Source organism: Heterodontus francisci, chromosome 27 (genome assembly GCF_036365525.1).
Source record: "Heterodontus francisci isolate sHetFra1 chromosome 27, sHetFra1.hap1, whole genome shotgun sequence".
Taxonomy (NCBI): Eukaryota; Metazoa; Chordata; class Chondrichthyes; order Heterodontiformes; family Heterodontidae; genus Heterodontus; species Heterodontus francisci.
In genome coordinates, this window is record NC_090397.1 from 44,184,428 (window position 1) to 44,201,372 (window position 16,945).

Genomic DNA, 16,945 nt, shown 5'->3' on the forward strand with positions numbered 1-16,945 from the left:
CAGGAGTCAGTCTAGTGAACCTTCACTGAATTGCTTTCAATGCAAGTATATCCCTCCTAAATAAGGTGACTAAAACCATACACAGTACTCTAGGTGCAGTCTCACCAATGCCCTGTGCAGCTGTAGCAAGACTTCCCTACTTATATACTCCACCCCCCCTTGAAATAACTGCAGATGAGAGATACAACAGCCTAGTGAAAAGGCTTGGCACTGTGAGAGACATTGAAACTACAATTGATTTGAAGATTAAGTGTTTGCAGAAACTTAGTGAAGAGTTAGAGAACCTTATAAACTAGCTTCAATGGAGTACTAGTACTTCAGTGTCTTAGACAACACCACATAATGAATACCTTTATTTTAAAATCTAGAATATGATAATTTGCATTCAATTTCCTTCGCCCCCTCCCCCTGGGAGAGAAATAAAGAAAATTCTGATTTGTCTGCACGGTTACACAAACTTTGTCACATCTACATTAGGTGAAATAAAATAATGTAGGTGTAAAATAGCCAAAGGCTACTAGTTTTGGTACTTATATATATAAAAAACATTAAAGTACACTGAACCTTTATTAAGTGGTTCAGATTTTAGTTTGAAATCGCACTACATAATTATAATAAAAAATGTATTTACACTGTGTTGACAAATACCAGTATTCAAACTTGCAACTAGGTTGACATAAGCTCTATGGTTAAGCTTGAATTTGGAAACAATTTTGGCTCAGCTTACAAAAAGTATATGCCGAGGTCAACTCTGCTTCTACCCCTACTACTTTTTTATCTAAAAATAAAAAAGTAATTTAAAACTTTTTTCCCATTTAACCTGCTGTGTGACAGTGCACCTGCCCCTTAAGTGCTGTTATGTTTCACAGTTATGGACAGGCACTGAGGAATGTTACAAAGCTACATGTACTTTTCTGTCCTACCATGTAACAGTCTTAAGAACAGTAACAAGCTTGCCCCATAGAACTTACATAAGCAAGAACATATATTGTACGTCACACCATTGTTAAGGTACATTTAAAAAAAATAAAAGCTCCAAAGAATATACACAGATATCAGTAAGAAAAGTTCTGTTGCTACTCATGCAAATCTGGGTTTACTGAAGGTAGCTGTTGTGCATCTCCACAGTCAGTTTGGGCGTTTGAACACACTAGGTCTTTTGACTCAGTTACAAACTGAGATTCAGTGCTTTTAGGCTCCACTTTCATTTTTGGGAGTTCTGTGATATTAAGTTCTATTTTGACTTCTTGATGTCTTGCATCTTCAGAGGTAATGTCACCCCCCTGCTTTTTGTCCTCAGTCTCCATTTTGATAACTGGGCACTTGGTGTCTGGTGGCAATTCTGAATGTTCAGAAGCACATTCTTGAATAGGTGGTTCTCCTGCATCTGGATGATATTGTTTCAACCTCACATGCCATGCTAAACTGCATACTGCAGAGACAGTCTTGAACTGGTGTACAACGTTCCGGGGAATGAAATATACATCGTTGTCATACAGCTGAATTCTAGCATAGCGAATACCTTCTCTTCGTATCTGGTTGAGCTTTGCATCATCTACCCACTGAACACACTAAAAATAAGATGAGAAAACAGGGTACAAGCAATGAAAATCATATTTACATTTACATCAAAAACAGTAGTTGCTGGCACACGGATGCACAGGGATCAATGATCTGCGTTTCCCATTCTAGTAGTTAGAATTAATTAAATGGTTGCTCACTTGGGTTCACCTGCCTGAGTTTCGCCAGTTCCCAATTTGTCCTCCAGATGGAGTGCACTTCACTATGGCAAAATGCTTTCTGGGGACAAGAATCTATAATTGATCTGGAGTACTCTGTGGCTCACACTATGTCACTCACTTCGCTGGCAAGTCTACATCGCTGACATCAGGATACATAACATTTTCTTCAAGTATCATTTATTTTTCATAAGAATATTGATTATGAATCAATTTCTTAAACCAGTTTCTCTCCTCTTGGAAGGCACTGCCTAAATCTGGTGTACTGTTCAAGCCCTATATTTTCCCCATCCACATATATGCATTTTTCATCAGGAATATTGATTAATCAGGGGTGGAACATTGGCAGATTTTTCCCTTCCCCAAGCCAGAAGTACTGTATATTGCATCACTGCCCCAGCAAACTTGTCATAAACAAGGGATCAAACTTGAGAGTTTCCCACCCAGAATGGCTCTGCCACAGCCACAGAGGGAAAAGCAAAAAAGTAGCCTAATAGAAACAAACACACAGCATCATACATCAGGTTTAAAATTAGGTTTTAAATAAAGTAGAATTAACTAGAATTACCTGAGACAATGGTGGTTCATGCAGATCTAACTGTAACCTCTGCACCACCTCTAGGAAGTCTTCTGAATGAAAACAAATCACATCTTTGGTTATACGGGGTTGATCAGACCTGAAAAAAAAAAGAATTATTTACTGGGTTTAATTTAAGCTGTATTTAGACAATTGTTCATTTCATTAGTTATGAAAAAGTGGTTGAATGTCAGTCCTTGCCTGTGCTTCTCCATATGGTGAGTGCATGACATCAGCTGTTACTATTGTAGGTAGCAACAAGTGGAAATGTGCACTTTCACAGAGAAGAATGGATGTTCAGAATGAACACATATTTTTCAAATCAGTAAATGCCATTAGATGTAACACACCCAGAGATTAATTCCACCTACTGACCTTCTGAGTATATCCTTCAATGTTCTCTCCAAAAATACATTCAACTGTTGTTTCTACCCACCTATATTCAATTTCAATGGCACCCCAAAGTCACTTATTCCACAAGTCACTTACTCGTTTAGTGAAAGCGTCCTGCCTGCCATCATTTCCTGTTCCTAAATCTTTAGTTTTTACTCGTTTCCCTGGTCATTGCAGTCCATTCCGGTGCACCTCTGAGCAGGCAGCTTTATAAATTTAATAGGACTGGAGTCGCTTACCTAACCTCTTGGCTGGGAGATGGCACAAGGGACACTGGAAAAATAGGTTTAAAAGGGGAGGTGAGGAAGATATTCTCCGCATTAAATACAAGAACAGAAGTGAGAAAAATGGAGTGCTACCCATTCAGCTGTTCCCTTCAACTGAAAATGCACAATTTGTAATGCTGTTACTCTTCCTAATTAAATTCCCTAAGGGAAATGAGTAACCACAAATACAGCTTTCAATACTTTCTTACTCCTGGCCTCCTATAAATAATCATGAAAAACGCCAGGTTGAGAGAGATATTAGTTTAGTCAATATGCCTGGTTACATTCTACAGATGATGATCCCAGGTTCAGACAGGGCAGGGCTCAGCACTCCACAATTAAATAAATCTATATCTATTGTCACGCTCACGAGAAGTGCAGTGATGAAAATATATAAACAAACAGAGGAATCATAAAAAAATTAGAATTTAAAAAGACTGGTACATTTGCTGCCAACAAAATGGAGGACAAGTCACATAACCCATACCAACTCCATGTCTACTAAAACCAATTAATCCCAGCTACATGGGAATGAGACAGCACATCATACATGGATATGAGCTATATACAAAACAAGCTAAACAAAGGCACCCTCCAGAATCTACGTCTCCAGCTACCCTTCACCTCAACAGACTGTGAAGAGCCCTCTATTATCAAAATGGGGCCATCAAAAGCTATTGTACAGCCCATCAGGAACTGAAACCTAAAGTCACATGGGTAAAACTAACACTTAAGGAGTTTACTTTTAAAGGTAATCGTTTAAGAATAAAAGGGGTCTGTCCACTTCAGAACATCAGTCATCAAAATCAGTCTGGTCTCTCCAGCAAGTCATCAAAAGCTATCTTGAATTCCAGCACAAAGTCCAGGGGGGGAAGAGAGAAAGAGAGAAAGAGAGGGAGGGAGACAGACAGACCAGTTCCAGCTAACATTTGAACTCTACTGAGTCAAGCTGAAAGCTAACTGCAGCAGAGAAAAGAGAGTGCCTCCGAAATAACTCCTCCGCCTGTGAAAACTGAAGAAAATCACCTTCAAACCTAAGTGAACTGCCAGAAGTCTTCAGCAACCCAGCAAATAGGCTTGCAACTTTAAAACTCATCTCCAGAGAGGAACCCACAGGTTTTCCTGAAACAGACATTTTCACCTTGAACTCTTGACTCCTCTTACCTTCTATCTACCTCTTCTTGAGTGTGCTTGTGAGAGCAAATGCGTTCGTGGGTGTTGTTGCAATCTTTTTGGGTGATTGTTAAATAAATATTTAACCTTCTGTTTTAAACACACGAGAATAGGTCATTGTCTGTTTATTTGACCAACAAGTTGCATTCTACAGATGACCAGGGTTCAGATAGGACGGGGCTCAGTGCTCCACAATTAAAAGATTATCTACAGTTATAATATTCAACTCAAATTAATGATTCTCTCTCAGCACCCTTTTTAAAATTACAAATTATTAGAATCAGATAGACTTATCATTTTTCCATTTTTCTTTTGAGTTTCAACATTTAGGAATGTTTTATTGCACCAGATGTTATTGGTCCATTAACAACTTTGGCTGCTTCCACACACTGAATACAACAAATCTGATTTGTTCCAGAATCAGCCAAAAGGCTCCTGTTTATTAGAAGTCAGCAAAATTATGTACTCAACTGTACTTCATAAACTAGGTTGTATCAGCTACAGAAAGTCTTCTGCCAATGCTAATACAGTTTGAATACATGCCAATACATCACCTATTCTTTCTTAACCACTGCCACTACTTGGAACTGCTGTTTCATCAAACTGTTCCCTCCCCAAAACATGTTTACACAGGGACGTACAATAAAAAGCAATATGGAGTTGTGGAACAATGTAACAGGAACACCTCGACTTACCTGTGCGCATTAAAGTGCAAAATCCAATTTTAAGCACAAAGCAAAAAGATGGTCATTTACATGTTATATTTCTCCTACCCACAGCCTCAATTAGCCCAGGGATACTGAGAACAATTGAAATGCCCAGTCACTCAATACAAATCAGTGATCAAACATGGGACTTTCCTGGTTTTCATGTCTCAGTATCATCCTTTACAGTACATTTATCCACTGAAGGAAACCGTTTCCCCCCCCTTTAATTCAACCTTTACAAAACAGTTATCCAAATCATTAATCTCTCTATGTAAATGTAATTGGAATAATACTTCTTAAGACTATCACCACTTTTTCCTGAGAACAGCAAAAAGAAATCAGAGAAAAACATAATAGTATTTACACTTAAAGAACAGGAATATGGACTTTGTGACTAAACGGTCACAAAGAGAAATCATGCAACAATGCAACCAGGTTTATAGCTGTTTAGGGAGCCATTACATTTCTTCCATTTTCATCCTGTCCAAAAGTATTAAAAGTGTTTTTAAAGAAAAATGAATCTTTAGAAATGATAACAACAAATGAACAGTTTGTCTATGTAACTGTATTCCTTGTAGACTGAATTTGATACAAGTGTAGAAATTATGCTACACTTGCAATTTAATTAAGTTTTCACAATCACAAGCAACTTTACTACCCATTTTCCCTTCTTTAATGTTCTAAAACTTTCATACCAAACTTCAAAAATGTTTAAAGTAATATTAGATAGAAAGAAAAAAATAACAGTAATTTTGGTTAAATCAGTAACTTAAGACACTACATTTTTCAACATTTATAATTAAAAGCACAGAATGAACAGCCATTCAGAAGTGGATAGCTCACATACCAATCCCCGCACTGTACAGCTTTCAACACTCCAACAGCTGCTGTAGTTTGACGCTCAAATCCCTGTCCAATATGATCAGCATGGGCTCGAGTCCTATCCTCAAATAGCATTTCGCGTGGCTCACTTGCACGAGGTAGATATTGCAAATTTTTTATTTCATTGGTAGTTCTAAAAGAAACAGACAAGAGCTTAAATGTAAAATTTTCTATCTTTATTTCTATCCTGTTAGCGAGTTCTGTTGTTTGCAAAGAAGCTGCAAGTATTCAAACATCAAGGGATCATAGGAAACAGGAGCAGGAGTAGGCCATTCAGCCCGTCGCGCCTGCTCCATCATTCAAACAGATCATGGCTGAACATCTATCTCTACGCCATTTTTCCCCACTATCCCCATATCCCTTGATGTCGTTAGTATTCAGAAATCTATCGATTTCTGTCTTGAACATGCTCAATGATTCAGCTTCCACAGCCCTCTGGGGGAGAAAATTCCAGATTCATCACTGAGTAAAGAAATTCCTCCTCATCTCAGTCTTAAATGGCCTGCCCCTTATTGAGACTATATCCCCTGATTCTAGACTCACCAGCCAGGGGGAAATCCTATCCACATCTACCCTGTCGCAGCCTGTAAGAATTTTTAAGTTTCAATGAGATCACCTCTCATTCTTTGAAATTCTAGAGAATACAGGTCCATTTTCCTCAATCTCTCTTGCTAAAATAATCCCGGCATCCAGGGATTAGTCTGGTGAACCACCATTGCACTCCCTCTATGGCAAGTATGTCCTTCCTTAGATAAAGGAGACCAAAGCTGTACACAATACTCTAGGTGCAGTCTCACCAAGGCTTTATACAATTGAAGCAATTCATCTTTACTCCTGTACTCAAATCCCCTTGCAATGAAGGTCAACATAACATTTGCCTTCTTAATTGCTTGCTGCACCTGCGTACTAGCTTTTAGTGACTCATGAATAAGGACATCCAGGTTTCTTTGGACATCAACACTTCCCAACTTCTCACCATTTAAGAAACACTCTGCCTTTCTATTTTTCCTACAAAAGTGGATCACTTCACACTTATTTGCATTATATTCCATCTGCCATGTCCTTGTCCATTCACAGCCTCTTGAAGCCTCCTTGCATCCTCCTCACAACATACATTCCCTCCTAGTTTTGTGTCATCCGCAAATATGGAAATATTACAATTGGTCTCCACATCCAAATCATTTATATAGATTGTAAACAGCTGTGGCCCAAGCACTGATCCTTGCGGTACCCCACTAGTAACAGCCTACCATCCTGAGAATGACCCATTTATTCCTACTCTCTGCTTCTGTGTTAACTAATTCTCACTTCCTTGCAGTATATTACCCCCAATCCCATTTGCTCTAATTTTGTTTACTAACCCCCTGTGTGGGACCTTATCAAAAGCCTTCTGAAAATCCAAATGCACCACATCCACTGGTTCTCCTTTGTCTATGCGACAAGTAACATCGACAAAAAACTCCAACACGTTTGTCAAACATGATTTCCCTTTCACAAATCCATGTTGACTCTGCCCAATCTTATTTTCTAAGTGACCAGTTATCTCATCCTTTATAATAGATTCAAACATTTTTCCTAATTGACATCAAACTAAAATGTCTGTAGTTCAGTTTTCTCTCTCGCTCCCTTCTTAAATAATGGGGTTATATTTACTAATTTCCAGTTTGCAGGAACCCTTCCAGAGTCTATAGAATTTTGAAAGGTAAGTACCAATGCATCCACCATCTCTATAGCCATCTCCTTCAATACCCTGGGAATGTACCTCATCTGGTCCAGGGGATTTATCAACGTTCAATCCAATTAATTTTTGAGTACTACCTCTTTATTGATACTAATTACTTTCAGTTCCTCATTTTTACCAGTCCCTTGGATCCCTAGTATTTCTGGGAGATTTTCTGTGTCTTCCTCCCTGAAGATGGACACAAAATAATTCTTACTCTCGCCGCCATTTCCTCATTCTCCACACAAACTCTCCTGTCTCCGCCTGCAATGGACCCACATTCGTCCTTGTTAAGTTTCCTTTTCGCATACCTAAAGAATCTTTTACAGTCTGCCTTTGTGTTTCTAGCTAGCTTACATTCATAATCTCTTTTCCCTTTCTTGGTCTTCCTTTGTTGGACTCTAAATTGCTCCCAATCCTCAGGGTTACTACTTTTTCTGGTGATCATATAAGCCACTTCCTTTGACCAAACTTCTTTTGTTAGCCGCGGTTGATGCTACTAAATCTAAAATAGTCCAATCCCTAGTTGGTTCTTCAACATACTGCTCTAGAAACCTATCTCGTACACACTCCAGGAATTCATCCTCCACCGCATTAGTGCTAATTAGGTTTACCCAATCTATATGCAAATTGAAGTTGCCCATTACTGTATTGCCCCTGCTACATGCAGCTCTAATTTCCTGATTTATACCCTGCCCAACATTACCACTACAGTTTGGTGGCCTATAAACAACTCCCACCAATGCTTGCTGCCCCTTGCTGTTTCTTAGCTACACCCAAACCGATTCTACATCTTGCTCCTTTGATCCAAGATCCCCTCTCAGAATGTACTGATCTAGTCCCTGATTAACAGCGCTACGTCACTTCTTTTGCCCCTCCGCCTCTCCCTCCTAAATGACGAATATTCAGTTCCCAGTCTTGGTCATCCTGTGATCACGTCTCCATATAGGCAAATAAATCCTACCCATTTACCTCTATTTGTGCCTTCACATCATCTGCCTTGTTGTGAATGCTGTGTGCATTCAGATAGAGTGCCTTCAACTTTGTCTTAACATTATTCCTCATTCCGATCCTATTTGATGTTTGCCTTTGTCTCGTCTACTTCCAATTTTGCTTACTACTTCTCCACTTCCTGTGACCAGTTTTGCTTCCCTCCAATCTGAACTCCCTCTTAGGTTCCCAACCCCCTGACAATTTAGTTTAAACAAAAACAAGAAATGCTGGAATCACTCAGCAGGTCTGGCAGCATCTGTGGAAAGAGAAGCAGAGTTAATGTTTCGGGCCAGTGACCCTTCTTCGGAACCACTGACCCGAAACGTTAACTCTGCTTCTCTTTCCACAGATGCTGCCAGACCTGCTGAGTGATTCCAGCATTTCTTGTTTTTGTTTCAGATTTCCAGCATCCGCAGTATTTTGCTTTTAATTTAGTTTAAACCCTCCCCAACAACACTAACAAATCTCCCTGTGAGGATGTTAGTCCCGGTCCTTCTAAGGTGCAACCCGATCATCTTGCACAGGTCCCACCTACCCCAGAACAAATCCCAATGCCTCAGAAATCTGATGCCCTCCCTCCTGCACCAATTCTCCAGCTACATGTTAATCACTTAATCCTCCTATTCCTATGCTCACTAGCACGTGGCACTGGGAGTAATTCTGAGATTACTGCTTTTGAGGTCCTGCTTTTTAATTTCTTTCCTAACTCCTTAAATTCTGCTTTCAGGACCTCATCCCTCTTCTTACCTATGTCATTGGTACCACTGTGGACCACTACCACTGGCAGTTCACACCCCCCACCCCACCCCCCCCCCAGGGAGAATGTCCTGCAGGTATGGAAGGCAGGGGAGAAAAGAGAAACACATATACAATCTGTTAGCAAAGTTGCATCTTCATTTATTAATGAACTAAGAGAATAAATAAGTGCTAAACCCAAAGCAAAGATGGCCATTTGAACTCTATGCATGACATTTCTTTCCCCCTCACTGCCACCCAGCAATGCTGATGTATACTAATCAGTACCTATGCATTAACCATTCATGCTGTGAATAGGCACATTAGTATATGTAAGCCCCATATACCACTCCCCTCCAAACTCCCAACTTTTAACTGCAAACTTCAGATGTTTGTATTACTGTAAACACAGATCAACTGTAGTTTAAAAAAACAATTTAAAATAACACTACTTTTAAAAACCAAATGAAATCCCTTAGCTAGTGAAAACAAAACAACATATTTACAGTATTAAGTCAAAATAGCTGCAATTTATATAGGAACAATTAGTAGATCCAGGCTCTAGAAGGGCAACTAGGAGTCTTCTGTTGGAACAAAAATCACACATTTACTGTCTAACTAAAACTACCACTTCTAACAATTAAGGACTTTTTCTGCGAACCATGTTTATAAAGAGGCTAGTTCAATTATATGAAAAGGGGCTTGTGGAGTTCTTTGACAGAAATATGATTAACTCCTTAGCGTATGCAGATTTTGCTGAGCTAGAGGCCTGTATAAGTATGCAATGAATTAATAACCAGAGATCTAGAGTATGCCATATGTTATATAGACTGATGCAATACAATGACACTAATAATACTGCCTTGCCAGTGCCTCCTATACCTACATTGTCATATAGAATGATCCTACTTCTGTCTTTTCAAGGTGGACAAAATGAGTAAAACAATTCAAATGTGCTGACAGGTTTCAATTATCAATACCATACAAAGTAAGGCTTTGCTTTTGCATTCTGGAGAACTTTTGCAAGATATGTTTGACATATTTACTGATACTGGAAATGATCAGACTATATTAAGTGTAAGAAAACCTTCACTGATCGTTCCCTCCCAAGTCAAGTACAGTACAAATCAATTCACAAGCAAACCAAGAATAAATCTTTAAATGCTTTCTGCACATGCTTAACGTCAACAAGCAACAAATAGGAATTGCCAAGTCAACTTCAATCATATATGTGTTATAGTGGAAATTATCCTCACACTGGTAATTATGTGGCGAAGAAGAAAGAATGTCATCCAAGTGGAAAACAAAATCACTTCTTCCTGTTCAGTCATCCAATCGCAGACCTCTACACTAGCAGTGACACTATGTAGAAACACAGTGACAAACAGGCAAAAACCATAAGTTTTTGAAACTTACAAGCAGCTCTAAAAGATCGTGTGTGCCTATTCACTACAAAAGAACACCAGTTTGGCAACCACTGAGCTGATGACAGTAGTATATTTTCAAGCGTGAACCACTTCAAGTCGTCATTGATTTCAGTTGTCTACAGAATATTATTGACAAACCCAGTGTTGGGGAGATTGGTGTATGGGGATCATGGAATATTTGCCATAAAACTTAGGCCCCTGAAACTTGAGAAAAGCTGGCCTGTGAGACACAGAGAAGCACATGAATAATCTAAGCAAGAGGTAAATGAGCTCAGGGGAGAGACACAGGGAATCACATGAATAACATGATGAGGTGATTTTATGATCAAGGCAGGATGAGATTAGGGAAGATAGTAGATGGGAGATGATGTAATTAAAGAAACAGCTAGGCAAGTAAACCTCCTGTAACTGTGCTGAGAAAGCCGCAATGGAGAGCCACATAGTAGGTGAAGCCGCGCAGGGGATTTAGAGGTATCCCGAAGGCCATTACCGCACGGGAGACCGCGCTAAAACCGCAAAGCAGACCTTCACAAGAGGTCGAGCTGCACATGAGATTTAAACAATATCCCATTGGACCATACACCTATCCCGTAGGTCAATACCGCTTGGGCAGACCACACTCTGACAGAAATGACCAAGAGTGCAGAACGCCAAGATTGCGAACCGGGTGGGGGTCCCTTACCAGGTTTATAGCAGATGATGAAAATTTGATCAGTAAAATGAAAAAAAGGTGAGTGAAAATCTAATGACCCCCAGAAGCACAAACAGCATGCTGGAAAGGCCAAAAGAAATATCAGTAGGATAACGCAATTCGAATCAGAATCAATTCTTATATGGGACTCTGCTGGCGAGTCCACAAACATTCCCCAAAGCAGAAACAAATTAACTGAGTCCAGAAACAAATTCAGAGATAGAAACAAGTTTCAGAAAACGATTGGTAGGAATTACATTGGATATACCACAGTAGTCTAGAATGCTGTTGAAAGGACAAAAGGAGGAAAATGTGGGTGCGTGTGTGTGTGCGAGCGAGTCTATGTTGGTGTTTGGTCTCTGTGTTCGGAAGTTGTTAAATGGTAAATGTGAATGTGTGAGAAGCATCTCTGAGCAAAGTTGTATTAAATCTGTGTAAGTTAAAAGAAAAAGCAGCTAGAAGAAGCTATGATAAAGAGGAGTGTTTAAGTTATTAGAAATCATTGCTTTCTAAGTTGCTTTGTTTGGCAATAGTGAAATTTATAGGGTGGGTCCGGGTTGTACGGATTTCAGATGACCCTGTTGGTGAGGCAGAACAGTAGATGCAGGGGTCCAATGTAAAGACAGACAAATGAAAGCAGCCTAGCTGTCAGCGTATCAGGCTAAGTGTAAGCAGCAGGAGGAAAAGTGTAGACAATCGGAGTTAGAAATGGGTAAATTAAGGAAAGGAAAGGATGATAGGTGTGCCATAGTTGACAGGACAAAGTCAATTACAAAAAGGGGTAAACGAGGGGAAGAACGACCCAGACATATAGAAGAGACAGGTCGGTGGGCTGGAAGAGTGGAGTTCCTGAAGGAATATTGTGTGGATATATCAAGGGAAAGGGAAAAGAGGAAGTCTGATGAGAGACTATTGAAGCAGAGGTGTAGCAAAGTTGAGCAGGAGCGAGACGATGTTAAGGCCGCCTACCAGGTTTTACGGTCAGAGTGCGAGACTAGGATAGACCATGCATTAAACTCAGGGATTTACTCAGCCCTACCAGAGGGATGGAGAATGGTTTGAGGCATCTGGTAACTAGGGCTATGGGCCTCAGAAAAGGGGACGCACATGAGCTAGTTCAGAATACCTGTCAAAGAATGACTGTGAAAGGCTGCTGCATATCCTCTTGGAGTTTGTCTGCTTTATGAGAGTTTATCTTTTTCCTTTAGTTTCTAATTATAGTTGTTGCAAGACATTTGAAAAAAGGAGAATTGGAATCGTTGACATAATTGATTTATTTGTTTCCCTTCCTTTAAACGCACGTACTACTCTTTTCTGTCTGTGTGTGGATTTATTTATTTTATTTGGGCACATGATGTTTGTGTGCTTTAATTTGTGATTTTCACTGCAATTTTAAAACTAAGATATACTGGCACAAACTACCGGGGGATGAAGTTCCAGTCTGTTTTCCAAAAGAAAGATAAGTCCAGAGGCCTTGTAGAAGTCTCAGAAACCCAGTTTTAACCTTTCAAACTTCTGCAGCAAGTTAAAGATGCAATTCAAATGTGGTTAAGTAGGGAACATCAGAACTTGGAAGTTATTCTAAAAGTTGCCAGGGGCAAGGAACGGGCCGTACCCAACCAGCCCATGTTTGCAAAACTCAAAACACAGTGTCCAACATTAGATGTGATTCTGCGATTGGACAACCTTTGCTAAATAATCCAGTGTGCTAAAAATTACACTGACAACCAATTTAAGATAGTCAGTAGGGCTTGCAGTGTGGTGCATTTGTGCACACTGGAGGCTACATATATTAGTTTAGTTGAGTTTAGTTTAGAGATACAGCACTGAAACAGGCCCTTCGGCCCACCGAGTCTGTGCCGACCATCAACCACCCATTTATACTAATCCTACACTAATTCCATATTCCTACCACATCCCCACCTGTCCCTATATTTCCCTACCACCTACCTATACTAGGGGCAATTGCTAATGGCCAATTTACCTATCAACCTGCAAGTCTTTGACATGTGGGAGGAAACCGGATTAATACACAGTGCCCAGTTCTTTGCAGACAGAAAGAATATGTACAATCATTGCTCCTATTTCAGCTGAACAAAATAAGTGACAGCCATTCGCTGGTTCATTCCTCAGGGCAATGCCTTGACCAGAGTCAAGCTGCCTGGTTTAAATTTTAAACAAAGCTTGGTAGTTAACGGTCAGTCACCATAAACTGGTGCATTCACCATGGCAATGCCTCTACCAGAGTTCAACTGCCAATCAATCAGCACTCTTCTCATGCAGTATAAGTTGTTTTCCCTTACATTGGTTATTATTGCGATTGTCCTGATGAGTGCAAGACGAAAAGCTTCGACATGTCTCTATTTTCAGCAATACTCAAGTTCTGTACTACTAAAGAACTATTTAAAACTGAAGCATTAACACATTAGTCTACCTTCAACAATACACAGCATCAATACAACTAAATTGGAGGATATTCTTTGCAGAAAATTATCTGAAGTATTTAACGGTGTAGGCAAGTTGAAGGGCAAGGAGGTTAAATTGCATATTGACAAGTTTGTTATTGCTCTCATTGTAAGATACCATTTTGTCTAAAGAAAATTGAGGCAAGGCTAAAAAAGTTGCATGATAGTGGTATAACTGAAGACTCAGATGGTCTTACACATTGCATCTTGTTTCTCAATCTCTCTCAAGAACCCCAACAACACAAGCATGTGTCACTATGCAAAGACATAATAGACAAGGCTAGGTATATTCCAACAAGGGCGAAAGGTAGGGGCACCAAAAACAGGGCACCTTGGAATGACAAGGGAGATAGCGATTATGATGAAACAACAAAAAAAGGTTTAAGATTCATGTCAGGTGAATTCTTCAAGTGAGGACCAGGCCAAATACAATAGTTGAAAGCAGAGAAAATAAAACTGGCAAAGAATGTGAGAATAGAATGGCAGTCAACATAAAAGGAAAGCCAAAAATCTTCTACTTGCATGTAAATAGTAAGCAGGTAGTAAGAGGTGGAGTGGGGACAAAGAGGGCAATATATGCTTAGAGGCACAGGGCAAGGAGAGAATGCTTAACGAGTGAAAAGATAAGATCAGGGAGAAAGATCTTGAAGCCAAGGCAAAAATAAATGGGATTGAAATACCACGTCCAAACCAGTGAAACCAAAGTTAAGGACACATCTTGCTGAGAAATAAGTGAATAAAATATCCGCAAACTTTTTTTTTTTTTAATTCATTCATGGGATGTGGGCAACGCTGGCCAGGCCAGCATTTATTGCCCATCCCTAAATGCCCTCGAGAAAGTGGTGGTGAGCTGCCTTCTTGAACCGCTGCAGTCCATTTGGGGTAGGTATACCCACAGTGCTGTTAGGAAGGGAGTTCCAGGATTTTGACCCAGTGACAGTGAAGGAACGGCGATATAGTTCCAAGTCAGGATGGTGTGTGACGTGGAGGGGAACCTGCAGGTGATGGTGTTCCCATGCATTTGCTGCCCTTGTCCTTCTAGTTGGTAGAGGTCACGGGTTTGGAAGATGCTGTCTAAGGAACCTTGGTGCATTGCTGCAGTGAATCTTGTAGATGGTACACACTGCTGCCACTGTGCGTTGGTGGTGGAGGGAGTGAATGTTTGTAGATGGGGTGCCAATCAAGCGGCTGCTTTGTCCTGGATGGTGTCGAGCTTCTTGAGTGTTGTTGGAGCTGCACCCATCCAGGCAAGTGGAGAGTATTCCATCACACTCCTGACTTGTGCCTTGTAGATGGTGGACAGGCTTTGGGGAGTCAGAAGGTGAGTTACTCGCTGCAGGATTTCTAGCCTCTGACATGCTCTTGTAGCCACGGTATATATATGGCTACTCCAGTTCAGTTTCTGGTCAATGGTAACCCCTAGGATGTTGATAGTGGGGGATTCAGCGATGGTAATGCTGTTGAATGTCATGGGGAGATGGTTAGATTCTCTCTTGCTGGAGATGGTCATTGCCAGGCAATTGTGTGGCGTGAATGTTACTTGCCACTTATCAGCCCAAGCCTGGATATTGTCCAGGTCTTGCTGCATTTCTACAGGGACTGCTTCAGTATCTGAGGAGTCACGAATGGTGCTGAACATTGTGCAATCATCCGCAAACATCCCCACTCCTGACCTTATGATTGAAGAGAGGTCATTGATGAAGCAGCTGAAGATGGTTGGGCCTAGGACACTACCCTGAGGAACTGCTGCAGTGACATCCTGGAGCTTAGGTGATTGACCTCCAACAACCACAACCATCTTGCTTTGCGCTAGGTATGACTCCAGCCAGCGGAGGGTTTTCCTCCTGATTCCCATTGATCTCAGTTTTGCTAGGGCTCCTTGATGCCATACTCGGTCAAATGCTGCCTTGATGCCAAGGGCAGTCACTCACACCTCACCTCTTGAGTTCAGCTCTTTTGTCCATGTTTGAACCAAGGCTGTAATGAGGTCAGGAGCGGAGTGGCCCTGGCGGAATCCAAACTGAGCGTCACTGACCAGGTTATTGCTAACCAAGTGCCGCTTGATGGCACTGTTGATGACACCTTCCATCTCTTTACTGATGATTGAGAGTAGGCTGATGGGGCAGTAATTGGTCAGGTTGGATTTGTCCTGCTTTTTGTTTACAGGACATACCTGGGCAATTTTCCACATTGCTGGGTAGATGCCAGTGTTGTAGCTGTACTGGAACAGCTTGGCTAGGGGCGCGGCACGTTCTGGAGCACAGGTCCTCAGTACTATTGCCGGAATATTGTCAGGGCCCATAGCTTTTGCAGTATCCAGTGCCTTCAGTTGTTTGTTGATATCACGTGGAATGAATCGAATTGGCTGAAGTCTGGCATCTGTGATGCTGGGGACTTCAGGAAGAGGCTGAGATGGATCAACTCGGCACTTCTGGCTGAAGATTGTTGCAAATGCTTTTGCCTTATCTTTCGCACTCATGTGCTGGGCTCCCCCATCATTGAGGATGGGGATATTTGTGGAGCCACCTCCTCCAGTTAGTTGTTTAATTGTCCACCACCATTCACAGCTGGATGTGGCAGGACTGCAGAGCTTAGATCTGATCCGTTGGTTATGGGATCGCTTAGCTCTGTCTATCGCATGCTGCTTACGCAGTTTGGCACGCAGATAGTCCTATGTTGTAGCTTCATCAGGTTGACACCTCATTTTGAGGTATGCCTGGTGCTGCTCCTGGCATGCCCTCCTGCACTCTTCATTGAACCAGGGTTGGTCTCCTGGCTTGATGGTAATGGTAGAGTGGGAGATATGCTGAGCCATGAGGTTACAGATTGTGGTTGAGTACAATTTTGCTGCTGCTGATGGCCCACAGCGTCTCATGGATGCCCAGTTTTGCATTGCTAGATCTGTTCGAAATCTATCCCATTTAGCACGGTGATAGTGCCACACAACACTATGGACGGTATCCTCAATGTGAAGGCGGGACTTCGTCTCCACAAGGACTGTGCAGTGGTCACTCCTACCAATACAGTCATGGACAGAAGCATCTGCAGCAGGCAGATTAGTGAGGACGAGGTCAAGTATGTTTTTCCCTCGTGTTGGTTCCCCCACCACCTGCCGCAGACCCAGTCCAGCAGCTATGCCTTTTAGGACTTGGCCAACTTGGTCAGTAGTGGTGCTAC

The 16,945-nt window shown here is 41.2% G+C and overlaps 1 protein-coding gene across 1 annotated transcript in view; it reads right to left on the bottom strand.

Moving 5' to 3' along the window:
* Positions 1-338: 338 nt before the first annotated feature.
* The window catches only part of LOC137384775 (lysine-specific demethylase RSBN1L-like), a 69,492-nt gene continuing 52,885 nt past the window's right edge, over positions 339-16,945 (bottom strand). Inside the window, exons 5-7 of the mRNA XM_068059229.1 lie at positions 5,703-5,870; positions 2,308-2,416; positions 339-1,571 (exon numbers count right to left, since the gene is read on the bottom strand). Coding sequence (XP_067915330.1) covers positions 1,077-1,571; positions 2,308-2,416; positions 5,703-5,870 — 772 coding nt within the window. The 3' untranslated portion in view covers positions 339-1,076. The remainder of the gene's footprint in view (positions 1,572-2,307; positions 2,417-5,702; positions 5,871-16,945) is intronic.